Source organism: Vigna unguiculata, chromosome 10, assembly GCF_037176805.1.
Source record: "Vigna unguiculata cultivar grain cowpea cultivar isolate G323 ecotype 2 chromosome 10, ASM3717680v1, whole genome shotgun sequence".
Classification (NCBI taxonomy): domain Eukaryota; kingdom Viridiplantae; phylum Streptophyta; class Magnoliopsida; order Fabales; family Fabaceae; genus Vigna; species Vigna unguiculata.
Genome location: NC_140801.1, coordinates 11580001 through 11594674, shown reverse-complemented (window position 1 = coordinate 11594674; position 14674 = coordinate 11580001). Strand labels below are relative to the sequence as shown.

Genomic DNA, 14674 nt, shown 5'->3' with positions numbered 1-14674 from the left:
TATTAACTTTCCTCTTATTATTTTATTGCCTATGGACGAATTATTCATCAAAGAGCAATGGCATCAACAATTGAAAGAAGAAAGGATACATAGGGAAGACTTGTTCAGCAATGGGATCAACAATGGGAAGATAAAATGATGATAAAAAAAGACACAAGCTTAGAAATATATTCTCGTGAATTAGCTTGTTTACCCATTCCTAACAAACCTATGGGTGATCAAAGTCATACCTATAATTTGGTTGTTTGTTTGCACAGTATTCCTTTTCTTTTCTTTGAGCATTGTATCTTTAATTTAAAAGTGTTTGATGATTTGTGTAGGTGGGTATTTGACCCTAGAGGTAGACCTCCAAAATCTTTGATAATAAGAGATTGGCCTCTTCTAAGATCCAAATCCCATTTTAGTAGAATTTCTAATTTTTTTTATTTTAGATCAATGTCTCTAATTTATGTTCGTGTTTGTGCGTATAACCTTCTAAAATTCGGGTCAAATTCTCTCCAAACAGGGGACTATGATAAAGAATCTTCAAGTCAGACAAATTTGAGGCCAAATTCTTTTTAAGAAGGAGGGTATGATAGAAAACTATCTCCTAAACTTCAAGGATAAATTCTCTTCAAGAAGGAGGGAATGATAGAGGACTATCCCAAAATTCCATACAAGAAGAACTTGAAGATGAACCTTTGGGTTTTATTTTAGAAATTAGTTATGTTCTATATTTTTGGGCTTTGGGATTTCTTTTACAAATTAGTTTATGTTTTTATGTTTTTAGGCTTGGGCCTTCTTGTAGGGTTGTCGGGTTTTCTTAAAATTATGTGCCTATATATAGAGGTATCTAAAACTAATGTAGATACTTTTAGTCATATATTTAGGCCTCTAGTTCTTATCAAAGATTAACATCTTTATGGCGAATCTTCACTTAACTTATCAATCTGCTAGATTGTGGCGTCCTCCATATTTGTCTTATTCAATAATCTTCTCTAATTTATTCGTGTCGTGCCTCTTGAGGATTCAAATTCAGAAACGATCATACTCTTTCCTAGATAGGATCGTATCAAGGAATAATTATAATGAAAATCAAAACTTCAGCTCGAACCGAACTTTAGCCTAGGGGTGGCAATGTGGGGTTGGCCCAACGAACTAACTTGTCAAAAAAACGTAGGGTGTGCCGAGAGATTGAGCTCGTTGGCCCCCAAAACTTACCTACATAACCCGCAACCCGCACGAGTTGGATCGCGGCCCACATAAAAATCTCTTGCACTTGTGTAAATTGGTTACTTTCCTTCTAGATTTTTGCATGAATGTTCAGAATTCTTGTATGAGTGGAAAAGCAAGTGTTATGTATTGTTGTATTTTTGAATGTGCTAAAATTTGAAGAATACATCATCATGTATGTCAAAGTATGAATATGAATATGATGAAAATGTTGAATTATCAAATTGTCATCCAACTCACCAAAGTCTTTGCTTAATTTATTGAACATTGAAAGCCTTATCATAAGATTTTTTTTGTTTAAAAAAGGTGGGTTGTCTCGCGGGCTCGGACTTATGCAGGGCATGCCTAAACGGTTCGTTCTAGCCTGCATTATCACCCTTCCTTCATCTTGAGCTCGCCCGTCTCAACCTTCATCCAAGGTCAGCCTGTCTTGACCTTGTGCTCAGATCGACTAGTCATGACCTTCGATCCAGCTGGTCTTTATCAACCTTCGATCGGGAACGACTTGTCTCAACCATTTACCTAGGCAACACTTCACGACCTTAAGTCTAGGCACAATAAAGATAACCCTAGAAGATTATCAGCATGGGCCAATGGCCTGGCCCAATTTCTTTTTATGTCTTTAATTCTTAGATAAATGTATAGGTGTGTTTTGCGGTGTAATTAGTAAGTTTCTTGGGCTTGTATTCTGGCCCACATTTTTAATTGTCATTTTCATATTTTTCCATGTATTTTTTATTTAGGCCACAAAGCATCTAACTAAACCAATAAGATGGACAACCAACATCAGCAACCCATTCTTTCTTCCTTCTACGTGTGACTTCTGATTGGGCCAATAATATGTCCACCAACCCAAACACCTTCAACGTTCATTAGTGGACTAGCTTCGAAGCTTCATTCTGCATCCAACGTGCATCCAACGTCTGAATTAGACCCATGTTTCCATCAGTTTGAGTCGAGTCTCGATATCTCCTCAGCGACCCAATCTCATCCAGCAGCTACGGTTCATCTCCAAAGAGGGTAGCGCCTCTTAGAGTTTAGGGTTCCTGTCCATTCCTTAGGCACACAACCCCTTAGCTGCTAGGTTTTCTTGCTCACGAGGAACGTTCAAACCTTGTAGTTGTTAGGGCTTTTGCTTGTTCATATTTTCCATTCCTTTGTACATGAAAGCTTTGCTGTTAGGTCCCTTCCCTTTCATGGTTGCCTTCTCCTACTATAAAAGACAGACCATTCAATGTAGAACCTATCTTTGGAGAATAGAGAGTAGTTTATCCTCCATTTGTCAACCTCACCTTCTAGTTGAGGTTTTTACCTCCTAGGTTTCCGATTCAGTGAGAATCTGAGAGGTTCCCCACTAGAACGAGAGAGAATTGTTCTCTCATTGATCGAGTCTTTTGTTGTTAACGAGTTGATCTTCTCCGAAGGTTCGAGATCTGATAACCTCGCATGGAATTTATTTGAGTTTCACCAAAGTCAACGTCATCATACCTTCAACTTAGGATAACCAGTTTTGACCTTCAGCCCTGAATAGCCTGTCTCGACCTTCGATTAGAGAGGAAATGATGTGAAATGCATCATGGCCCAAATGGAGGAGGATTAACACGTCACTTTGTTTTAGTTTCTTAGTAATTAGTTTGTTTAAATAATGACGCAATCCTTTGTAAAATTGGTTGACCACATTATGTTTTAGGTAAATCAATTAATGGGCTTTAGTTTGTTTTTATTTTCAAGTTGTAATAAGGGCTCATTTGGAAACTTAGGAACCATCCTTTGGAAGACCAAAAGGACAATGCATTCTTGAATGCTTTTGAGTGACTTTTGGTTGCCAAACTTTCAGTTTCCATCAACCATTGAGTAGTGGGATAATTATTAGTTTAAGTGGGGAGTAATTGTAATTAATCGGTCTTTTGTAATTCTGTATAAGCCGAATCAGTTTTATAAATGAAAACAAGTTGAGTTTCATTCAGAAATATTAGAGTTTATTTCTTCTATCTTAGAGAAAGTGATTCTCCTAAGTTATTGAGTGATTCAAGAACCCCTTGGCTGTATCAAAGGATTTTCCCACCCTTTGTATGTTGCCTCCCATGGAAATAGTGATTCTTTCCTTCCACGTTTTCATATTCACCTTTTCTTCTTTCTTCAACCAAATTTAGAAAAAAAAACCATATTTTGCCCATATTTATCTCGTGGTCATAACTCCCGTTCTACTTGCCTAAAATTAGTGTTTCTTAAGCCTAAATTATAGTTTAGAATGTAAATTGTCACCCTGTTATGGAATCGCATTAATTGGAGTTCTACATCCCGTGATATTGACGTTCCCACAATATTTTTCAGACTGGAGTTTCAACCTTTTTCTATTCCATATTTTCACCAATTTCCCATGTTTCCTACAAGGTTCTAACCCTAAAGATCCTAAGTCAGCCCGTGTGCAAATGGGGTTCACATCAAGAAACGTCTTGCCTTCAACCTAAGCTAGATAGTCTCGACCTTCGGCCTAGAACGATCCATCTCGACCTTTGATGCAGGCTAGCACGTCTCGACCTTTCGCTTGACCCATCTCAAGCATTGGCCTGACCTGACCCTGCTTGAGCTTCTGCATGCCTGAACTCGACCTTTAATCTGACCTGGTCCGTCTCGACCTTCGACCCGACACTACACATCTTGACCTTCATCCCAAGATTAGTCGTCTTGACCTCCAACCTAGGATGAGTCGTCTCAATTTTCAGCATAAACGAATCGTCTCAATCTTTGGTCTGCATTTCCTGTCTTGACCTTTGTCCTAACACATCTTAAGCTTCATCATAATTAGGATTATCATGTTTTATGTTTTGTTTATTTTTATCTTTTATTGTTATTTTATTATTATCTTTTTAGATATTTTAAGTTTTATTTAATAAATCTGGAAAAGATAAATATTTAGTTTATATATTATAGATAAGTGGAAATCTCAAAGATTTAAGAAGATTATCAACAAAATCAATGGAGATTATTGAATATTAATAGAATATATCAACAAAATTAGCTATCCATCGAATTGGTTACTTCAATTACAAATCAGAATATTTGAAGAATATATCAAAGATATGGAATCTCGGAAGATTAAAAGATATATGTTCATGATATTCAATTACAAAATCAAGTACAAAGTTGCAGACCTGGTCCAATTTGAAAAATCTATAATAAGGGGCTTGACAAAGGTTAAAGACAACAACCCTTCAGGCGCAAAAGAAACCCCTTTTGGGGAAAGAAACGAATTTTTGGGGGAGAGATGGAAAGAAGGTAGAAGAGAATTCAGAGGGCTAGAGGCATTCATCTTCATCATTATTGTAGTATTTAGAATGTTAAGGAGTAACTAAGCTCCCTTATTTATGGGGTTAGGAGTAATGTAATCTTAAATCTTTGTGAATTTTACTATTTAATATAACTTTTTTCCATCACTCTTGTGTTCTATTTTTGTTTTAACTACAAGATAATTTCTGATTGCATATTTGTGAGTCTCTCATTATTGGATACGATATTAGAACCTAAATTAAAGTAGAAAACTAATTTATTGTGCATCTAGACATAGAGTACATCATTAGTCATTCATAACATCATAATTTTGATCATTAATGCGAACTTATTATAAACATTTCAAAGACATTAGGGTTTTTATTATTCAAGTTTAGACTTGTCACTAAGACATTAGGACTTGTTAAATAAGGTGTGAATGCTAGAGTAGGAATTAGAAGAATATTTTTTGGTGGTTTTGCTTTGAATTGGATAATGAAACCCAATCCTAGTGAAGACTTTATCATATGTTGTTGCACACCATATGTTTGATAAAAATACAAAAAAGAGTTTTACTTTTGTTTTTGTGAAATTTGTTGTCTAATTGAGTTATGAATTGCAAGAGTTGTCAACTGTTTCACAAGTCTCTCGGAAAATGATACTTGGACTTTCCACTTTATTACTTGTACGATTTGGTGCACTTTCCAATTCCGTAACACTTTTGCCCATCTAAAATATTATTCAACAAATTGAATAAAAGTTTTAACTTGTTCAATATGTTAGCTAAAAAAATATAAAGCATGAATTTTAAAAGTGAAGGGAGAAAGATTTATTTTTAGCATGAAATCATTTCGATACTTCCTGAAAATCTTATTCTCTCTAAACTTCTGATGGAACTATTTGTTATCATCTTTGAAGGTTTCGAGCTATGATTTCTCTTGGTTTGAGCTTGGAAGAGAGGTTCTTGGTTGGCTAAGGATAGCCACCATTGAGGTTTAATCTCTCTTAAGCTTTTATGGTGTTCTTGGTGGAATTCCAGGTCTGCAAGAAAGGTTTTTTCTATGTTGTGTGAGGTTCTTGTGGGATTCAAGAACCTTGGTGTGTTGTTTTGTTTTTCAAAAGTGTAATCTTGTGAGGATTTTGTAAAACTTTTGAAATAGAGAAAAGTCAGACTCAAGTTGCCTTGACTAATTGGATGTAATTTAGTTACAAGTTAACCAACCGGTATAAAAATATGCTTGAATTGGTTTAACTTTTGTATGTAATTTCTACATGTTTGTATAATTGGTTAAAATAATAAAGAAAATCAACTCAATCAATCTTTGTATGTAATTTCTACATGTTTGTATAATTTGTTGATAAAACATTTCTTCTCTTGTTAATTGATATTAATCTTGAATGAGAAATTAATCCAATTTAAAGTTTTGTGTTAAATTATACTTATTTTTTTTTACTGTTAGTAATTCAATCTATTTATCAAATTTTTTAATCTGTTGAATTATGCTTATTTCTCTAAATATTCAATGATACTACTTTTAATCTACTGACTTTGTTGATTCACTTATAAAAATCATTGGAAATACAATGCTTTATGTTGATGCTTAATCAAGTGCATTAAAATTGCTCTGATTACATAAACTGAATTAATATAATAATCATGCACAAATTAATTGGATGCTTTTGCATTTAATGTGTTGATATATAAATATCGCACATTTGTATTTACATTTGCAAAAGGAAAACCCAATTCAGTGTGTCCAGATGCCAATCTCGTCGTGCTCTATCGGAGGAGGAACATTGTACTACTCCCACTCTAAATTCTCCAAGTAATGACCATCAAGGTAGATTGGAGGCATGGGTTAAAGGAAATGAGGACAAAATTCAAGTGTTCCCGATTGAGATGACTAAGAAACAAATTAACATCTCTAAAATTGTTCGACTTTCTTAGCTCATGGCTGAGAATTTTGATGATTCGCAAAGGCAACTTAAGCACAAAAGGTTGAAGACCTTCTTGGAGCTCTCGGGCAAGACCTATTCTGACTTGGTGATAATTTTTTTCACCAACCTTCAGTTCAACAATGGTGTTCTCAAATCAATCATGAAAGGTGTGGAGATGTAGATCTCAAATAAAACATTGAAGGAGGCTACTGGCCATGATTGTAACAAAAATTGTGCTACCACATGGGAGAAATCATTTAACTTTGAATGAAGGTGACTTAGTGCTCATGTATTGTATCCAAAACAACATCTAAGTGGACTAGACTTTTTTTTTTTCTACGTGATCCTATAATGAAGGCAAAAAGGCTAACTGATTTCAAGCTTCCCTATGTTGTGTTAATCTCCAAGTTAATTAAATACTTTGGTGTTGATATGAAGTACGAACTTGAAGATTTAATTGGTACCTTGAATCATGTTTCCTGCCTCAATCTGTATAAGATAAGATTCTCAAAGGTCAACAATTTCTGGACAATAAGAGGTGATCAAGCAGTAATTGAAAACAATGATGGAGAGGTTTATCTAAGTGGCGCTAATCAAGAGGATGAAGAGCAAAATACTATAGAACCAATGGATATTGTTCCCAACTACCCACTAGAGGATAGTGGTCCTGCTTATTCACCATTTCAAAGGATTGTTTTGAATAAATTGTGTGAGTTTAATGTAGCACAAGATAAGCATCACAACTTTTGTTTTGCGAGGTTCCAAGACTTGGATGAATAGATCCATAATGTTCATGATCTGTTGGCCATGTTCTACCACAAAGACTATCCTCAGGATGACTGATTGCCTTGACTTTAGGATCACGCATTGCATTCTGTGTTGTATTTTTGCATTTCCACGAGTTCTGTTAGTTTTTTAGTTGGTTGTTTTTCATTTTAAATTGGTTGATCGTGTAACATCCCTATTTTTTAATAAATTGTATTATTTATTATAAATAAAACACTTAGAAAATATTCTATTTTTACTAATGTTTTGTATTTTATTATGATGTAGTTTAAACATTAAAAATATATTTTATCATGATGTAATTTTTACTTATTGAAAATAACAATAAGAACAAAACAAAACTAATAATATATATATATATATATATATATATATATATATATATATTAGGTAAAAATATTTTAATTAAAAAGGTGTGTGTAAAAAAAATGAAGAATCTTCTAAAAGCGATAAAAAAATTAGAAAAGAAAAACAAAAGAAAAAAAAGAAGATAAGAAGAGAAAAAAATGGATAAGATGAAGAGATAAACATTATCTCTTCATTAATGTAAGTAATCATGATTTTGAAAAAGATAAGCACATGACTTGCTTATATATAGGGCTGGGCAAAATAAACCAAATTGCACTGCACTACCAAAAATTGCACTGAACTAAAAAATTGTTCGCATGAACTGCACTTAATTGAAAAACAGTTCAGATGAACTGAACTCAACTGTTATTCTTAAAAATAAACTGGACTAAACTGCACTGCACTGCACTATAATATAAACTGAACTGTTTTATGCAGCGACGGAGGTTGGTTGGAGCAGGCGGGGGCCACGGCCCCCCCAAAATTTTCAACTTTTTTAAAATTTTTTATATTTTTTTAAATTATATATATTTATAATTTGTTAATTTATTTATGTTTTTAAATTTTTTAAATTATGTGTATAGTTTTTAATTAGATAATAGTATATTAAAAAATTAATGAAAATAAAATTATGTATTTTTTATTTTTTTATAGGGTATACCATTTAATTTAATAAATAATAAAATATTAAATGAAATATAATAAAGAAAACAAATTATTAAGATAATTTAATTTTTTATTTTTATTGTCTTTTTAGTTTTTCATATGTTGTATTTATCTCTTACCCTTACCTGATATCTTTTTGTTACGTTACCACACAAGAAAAAAAAATTCTCCTGTTTCACTTGGTAGTAAATTAATTATCATAATTTTTGTTAGTAATTATGTCTCTCAATTATTAATTATGTTATGATAAATTACTTTTTAGTCTTAAACTTGTTTTTTAAATAGGTATATTCATGAAAAACAAAAGAATAAATTCATTTTTTAGAATTGATAAAAGAAGAGTGAAGATCAAAACATGACATAAATATTTTGCAAATAATATGATTATTTATATTGAAAAAAAAAATAGCTGAAAAATTTAGTTATGATTAAATTATTTGATAAGTTTAAGAATATGAAAAAACGATGGATAATCCATTGGATAATGTAGTTTGTTTTATAGTTATAGCTATACTAGAATATTATTTACTTTCATTGAATTAGTGACGACAGTAATATTAAATATGTAAATTTTAAGTATATTATTTTGGTTCCCCCAGATATTTTAGTCAAGATCTGCCACTGGTTTTATGAACTCCACTACGTCAGAACTGAACTGCACTATTTTTGAACTGAACTGCACTAATTTTTAACTTAACTACACTGTTTTTGAACTGAATTGCACTGATTTTGAATAAACTTCACTATTTTTGAACTGAATTGTACTATTTTTGAACTGGATTGCATTGATTTTGAACTGAATTGTACTATTTTTGAATTAATTACACTATTTTGAATCGAATTGCACTAATTACATATGATTGTACTACGCAATAATAATCTAAAGTTTATAATTTGAAAGTGCTTAGGAAATAATACTTGAAATATGCATCATACTTCAATACACCAATTAATATTTTTATAATTTTTTTATTTATATTAAAGTTTTCCGTAATTTAAAATGTAATTAAAATATTAAAATTAATATAATAAATATAAATATCGGTATTAACTTATTTTTTATATTTTAAAATATTATGTAATATTACTTTTTAGTTTTATGTTTATTATGTTGCGTCAAATTTTGTAAAAGGATTTATTTTAGAAAATTCTCAAAATTAATTTTTTTTAACATTTGTATTCATTAATATTTGTGTGAAAAATATTCTAGAAATTTTATGAAGTTCTAAAATATATTTCGTGAAACAACGAATCAATAACTTTTATTATTTTTTAAGAATTTTTTAAAATAAATTCTCTTTAAAAAAATTGACACCACATAATAAATATTTTAAAACTAAAAAATAATATTGCATAAGATTTTAAAATAAAAAATACATTAGTACCAATATTTATATTTATTATACTAGTTTCAATATTTAAGAATATAAATAAAAAATTATAAAAATGTTAGCTATCACAAAATTTAATTTTTAAAAATAACTTCTGTAAAATCATAACATAAAAATAACATTACATAGTAAAATTCATTCAAAATAAAATAAGATCTTGAATTAATTTATAATTTTTTTTAATAAATTAGTTATAAATATTTTATATTTTTCTCAAAGAAAGAGTAAAGAAAAAAATTAAGACAAAATAAAATAAATATTTCAATATGAAATAGAAAGAATAGAACGTAAGACACAAAATACATAAGTCCAATTCTTATCTTAATACCAATATTTTATTTGAGGTATTTTGCTCTTTCAATTTACTATAGTTCAATAGTTAACTTAGTTAACTTAACATAAGTTTAGTTTCTTAAAACTGAACTATTTTATAATACAGTTCAATTATTATTATGAATAATTTAGTATATTTTAGTTTAATATAGTACAATTAACTATAGTTTAGTATAGTTTAGTAAATTATGCACAGCCCTACTTATATATATAGATGGGATGAAGGTTATGTAGAAAAAGTGAGAAAGAAAAAAAGAAAAGAGAGAGAGAAAGGAAGGAGAAAGAGGAAGAAAGAAAAGGAGAGAGAGAAAGAAAGGAAAGAGAGAGAAAGAGAAAGAAGAGAGAGAAAGTTTAGAGCAGAGATTCAAAGAGATCATACTCCTCTACAACTATTATTAGTGTGCCCTTGAATCAATAAGGTAAGGGGGAGTGAGGTTAAGCAATTTTTGTATTAATCTTAATGAACTCATGGGTTTTATATTAATCCTTTATTTATTTTTGTATCATATATTATTCTATTTACTTCCATTTAACTTATTCTCATTTATTATCCTCTCATATTTATGTAATTTATCTCTAGTTATGCGTTGATCCTGGTCCTGTTCCCTTATTTTATTTATTTTATTTAATCTCTAGTTATGCACTGGTCCTATTTATTTACTGGTCATTTGTTTATTTATTTCATTTAATTTATCTCCAGTTATGCATTGGTCCTGTTTATTTATTTTATTTAATCTCCAATTCTGGTCCTATTTATTTATTTGATTTAATTTATCTCCAGTTAATCATTGGTCCTGTTTATTTATTTTATTTAATCTCCAAGTATGCACTAGTCCTGTTTATTTATTTTATTTAATTTATCTCCAGTTATGCACTTGTCTTGTTTATTTATTTTAATTTATCTCTAGTTATGCACTAGTCCTGTTTATTTATTTTATTTAATTTATCTCTAGTTATGCATTGGTCCTTTTTATTTATTTTATTTTATTTATCTCCAATTATGCACTGGTCCTATTTATTTATGTTATTTAATCTTCAGTTATGCATTGTTCCTGCTTATTTATTTTATTTCATTTATCTTCAGTTATGCATTGATCCTGTTTATTTATTTTATTTAATTTATCTCTAGTTATGAACTAATCCTTTTTATTTATTTAATTTAATATATCTCTAGTTACGCACTAGTGATGATTAATTTATATTATTATTATTATTATTATTATTATATTTACTTATAACATTCTAATCCTTATCTAATTATTTATTTAAAATTCTAGCTTTGATTCTTATTTTATCATTATTTTATAATTAAAAATAAATAAATAAATGTAAAGTAGAAATAAATATTATTTTATTCAGTGAGCTTGGATAGAAGAAAATTATATGTACATTTTATTTTATTTTATGTTCTTTGTGTATAGTTTATACAATGACATGATTTGATAGTCATCACATTTTATGACATTTGAAAATATCCAAGAGTATGTTAGTTAAGTAAGAGTTAAGTCTGGTTTCAATAAGTTGAGATTAAACCAGTGTCAAAGTGTTTGTATTTGGGAAGTCACAGTTTGGTACACTACGGGATGAAAGGCAGGGACCATGGTTGGGTCTAAGGAAGTTTTACCAAGTATGTGAATATCTGGATAGTTCAGAATAGCGCACTAGACTAGGATATTCATAGGCCAAACTTGGGACTATCCGATACCTGCTCGGCATCGCCAAGGTTAGGTAGTGAGTATATATCTCTTTTGTGGGCCAATAAATGGCTAATATTCTCGAGAAAGAAATAATTATGATTGTACCAATGTTTTATGAGAAATACTCAATTCCCAAAGTAACGTTTGATGTTCATAATGGATCATCAGAAGTGGAATATGGATCCATATGTCTGGAAAAACAAGATCAAGTTTTGTTGTGCTAGGTCCAAATCTAGGCCCCTAGTGTCTGTATTGTTTGTTGAGTTTATTAAGATTGATATTTAAGGCTTATAAAGACCTCACTCCTTTCATATTTTGCTTTCATATGTACCTATTGCATGAGTAGAAGAAGAACCTGCTCAATGAGAGTTGTTTGGGATATTATTGGTGGATCTTCTGAAGATTGACTCATGGATAATTTTTATTAATATCTTTAGGAGATATTTAAAATATAGACAATGTTCTATTATGATGTAGAATTCTTAATATTATACAAAATATATATTTTTGTAATATTTCATGAACAATTACAGAGATGTAAACATTATATATATATATATATATATATATATATATATATATATATGAATATGAAGTTATGTTATTATTAATGTTCGCTCAAGAAAAATCTTATTGTACAAAAAAAAATTAAGTTCATATCTTTTTATCAAATAATAATTATTTAATATAGTAGTCGGGGCGTCACATTTAGTGGTATCAGAGTAGTTCCTCCTGTCAAGACCTTGGGTATGGTGTCTTCCATGTTTGTAGTCTCTACTAGTAAGTAGAGGTGCGAGTTGTTTATTCTTACATTTTTCTTGTAAAAGAGAAATGCAAGATAAGTAGACTAATAAAAGTAAGTAATAACAACAATTAATACTTGTAGTAAGGATAAATTTTAACAATAGTTTAAAAAAAAATTAAAGAAAACTAAGGAAATTGTTCATTCTTTCAGGAAAAGATGGATAACAGACCAAACATTACCAATGAATTATTCGAAAGAATGACAATTGTCCTGGAAAATATGAGCCGAAAACAAAATGTTGAACCCATGGAAAATCAAGGATTAGAAACCTTTCGCAGGAACAATCCATAAAAATTTAAAGGAGGATTTAATCCTGAAGGTGCTCAATCATGGATAGCAGAGATTGAGAAAATTTTCATCGCAATGACGTGTGCAGATGCAAATAGAGTCATATTTGCTACATTTATGCTCGTTGAAGAAGCTGAAAACTGGTGGAGATTTACAAAACAACAATTAGAGGATGAAGGGAGACAAATTACTTGGGAAGTCTTTAAACAAAAGTTTCTGGAAAAATATTTTCCAGAGGATCTTCGAAGGAGGACGGAAGTTGAATTCCTTAATCTTCGTTAAGGAATCATGTCTGTAGGAGAATATGCAGCAAAGTTTAACGAGTTGTCAAAATTTTGTCCTTACTTTCATGATAGAGTTGATGAACGTTCTCGTTGCTCCAAGTTTGAAAGTGGACTAAGACCTGATATTAAACAAGCAGTTGGTTATTTAGAGATTTCTTCCTTTCCCAATCTTGTAAATCGTTGTAGGATTTATGAGGATGATACTAAAGCAAGGCAAACTCAGTGGAGGCAAGGAGGGCCTTTGAGGCACAAAAGAAATGATTTTAATAATAAGAAACCCTACCAACGTCCATCTCATACTTCGTGGAATTCTTCAGGACAAAGACATTCCTCTCTTGCCAATAATTCAGGCATAACCAACCCTATCAAATGTTTCCACTGTGGAGGACCTCATCTGTCAAGAAACTGCACCACAAGGACTGTAACTTGCTTCAATTGTGGGAAGTTGGGTCATTATCGTAATGAATGCAAAAAATTAATTAAGGAGCAAGGAAGTGGGGGAAGCAACAATATAGGAAAGAATCAACTTGGAAGACCAAAGACAACCGGAAGAGTCTTCACGATGAATGGTACTGAAGTTGTTCAATCTGAAGATCTAATACAAGGTAAAGGCATCATAAATGGTCACCTCGTTAATGTACTATATGATACAGGTGCTACTCATTCTTTCATATCACATGAATGTGTCAAACATTTAAAGTTACTTGTCTCTTTATTGCCATATGATTTAACTGTGTCTACTCCTACCAATGTTCCAGTCACAACTTCACTTGCATGCACAAATTGTCATATTTGTATAGGCAATATAAATTTTTGTGTAAATCTTATATGTCTTCCCTTGTCTCATTTGGATATTGTTCTTGGAATGGACTGGTTATCTTCCAACCATGTTCTCCTAAATTGTCACGATAAGACTTTAATTTTTGAATCACACATAGGTGAAACTTTTGACTCAAAAGAATTAAAAGAGAGTACTACCAATCACAATGAAATCCCAAAAGGATCTCAAGTATACATGATCTTAACTTCTTTAAAAGTCAAGGAAATTCCATACATTAATAAGTTTCCTATTGTTTGTGAGTATCTTGATGTTTTCCCTGAGGATGTTCCTGGGTTACCTCCACAAAGAGAAATAGAATTCACTATAGACTTAGTACCAGGATCAAGACCCGTGTCTATTGCCCCTTACAAGATGTCACCCGTAGAGTTAGCAGAGTTGAAAAAATAGTAGAAGAATTGTTGGATAAACAATTCATCAGACCTAGTGTTTCTCCCTAGGGTGCGCCAGTATTGTTAGTCAAGAAGAAGGATGGCACTATGAGGTTGTGTGTGGGATATCGTCAGCTTAAAAAAATCACCATTAAGAACAAATACCCTCTACCAAGGATTGATGATTTGATGGATCAATTGAGAGGAGCTGTGGTATATTCCAAAATTGACTTAAAATCTGGCTATCATCAGATGCGAGTCAAGGCGGAAGATATTCAAAAGACAACATTTAGGATAAGATACGGTCATTATGAGTACTTGGTAATGCCTTTTGGTGTGACCAATGCTCCTGCCATTTTCATGGATTACATGAACCGTATTTTTCATGAATTTTTGGATAAATTTGTGGTTGTTTTCATTGATGACATTTTAATTTATTCCAAAAAT

At 31.0% G+C, this 14674-nt stretch overlaps 1 protein-coding gene across 1 annotated transcript; it reads left to right on the top strand.

The window, feature by feature from the left end:
- Nucleotides 1-13022: 13022 nt before the first annotated feature.
- Nucleotides 13023-14246, top strand: LOC146882145 (uncharacterized). The gene has a single exon (XM_085667294.1). It carries the CDS (start codon nt 13023-13025, stop codon nt 14244-14246), a length of 1224 nt encoding a protein of 407 aa, XP_085523420.1.
- Nucleotides 14247-14674: the final 428 nt, after the last annotated feature.

Coding starts and splice junctions, on each gene's coding strand:
- LOC146882145 (XM_085667294.1), top strand. CDS start 13,023: ATGTCTGTAGGAGAATATGCAGCAAAGTTTAACGAGTTGTCAAAATTT.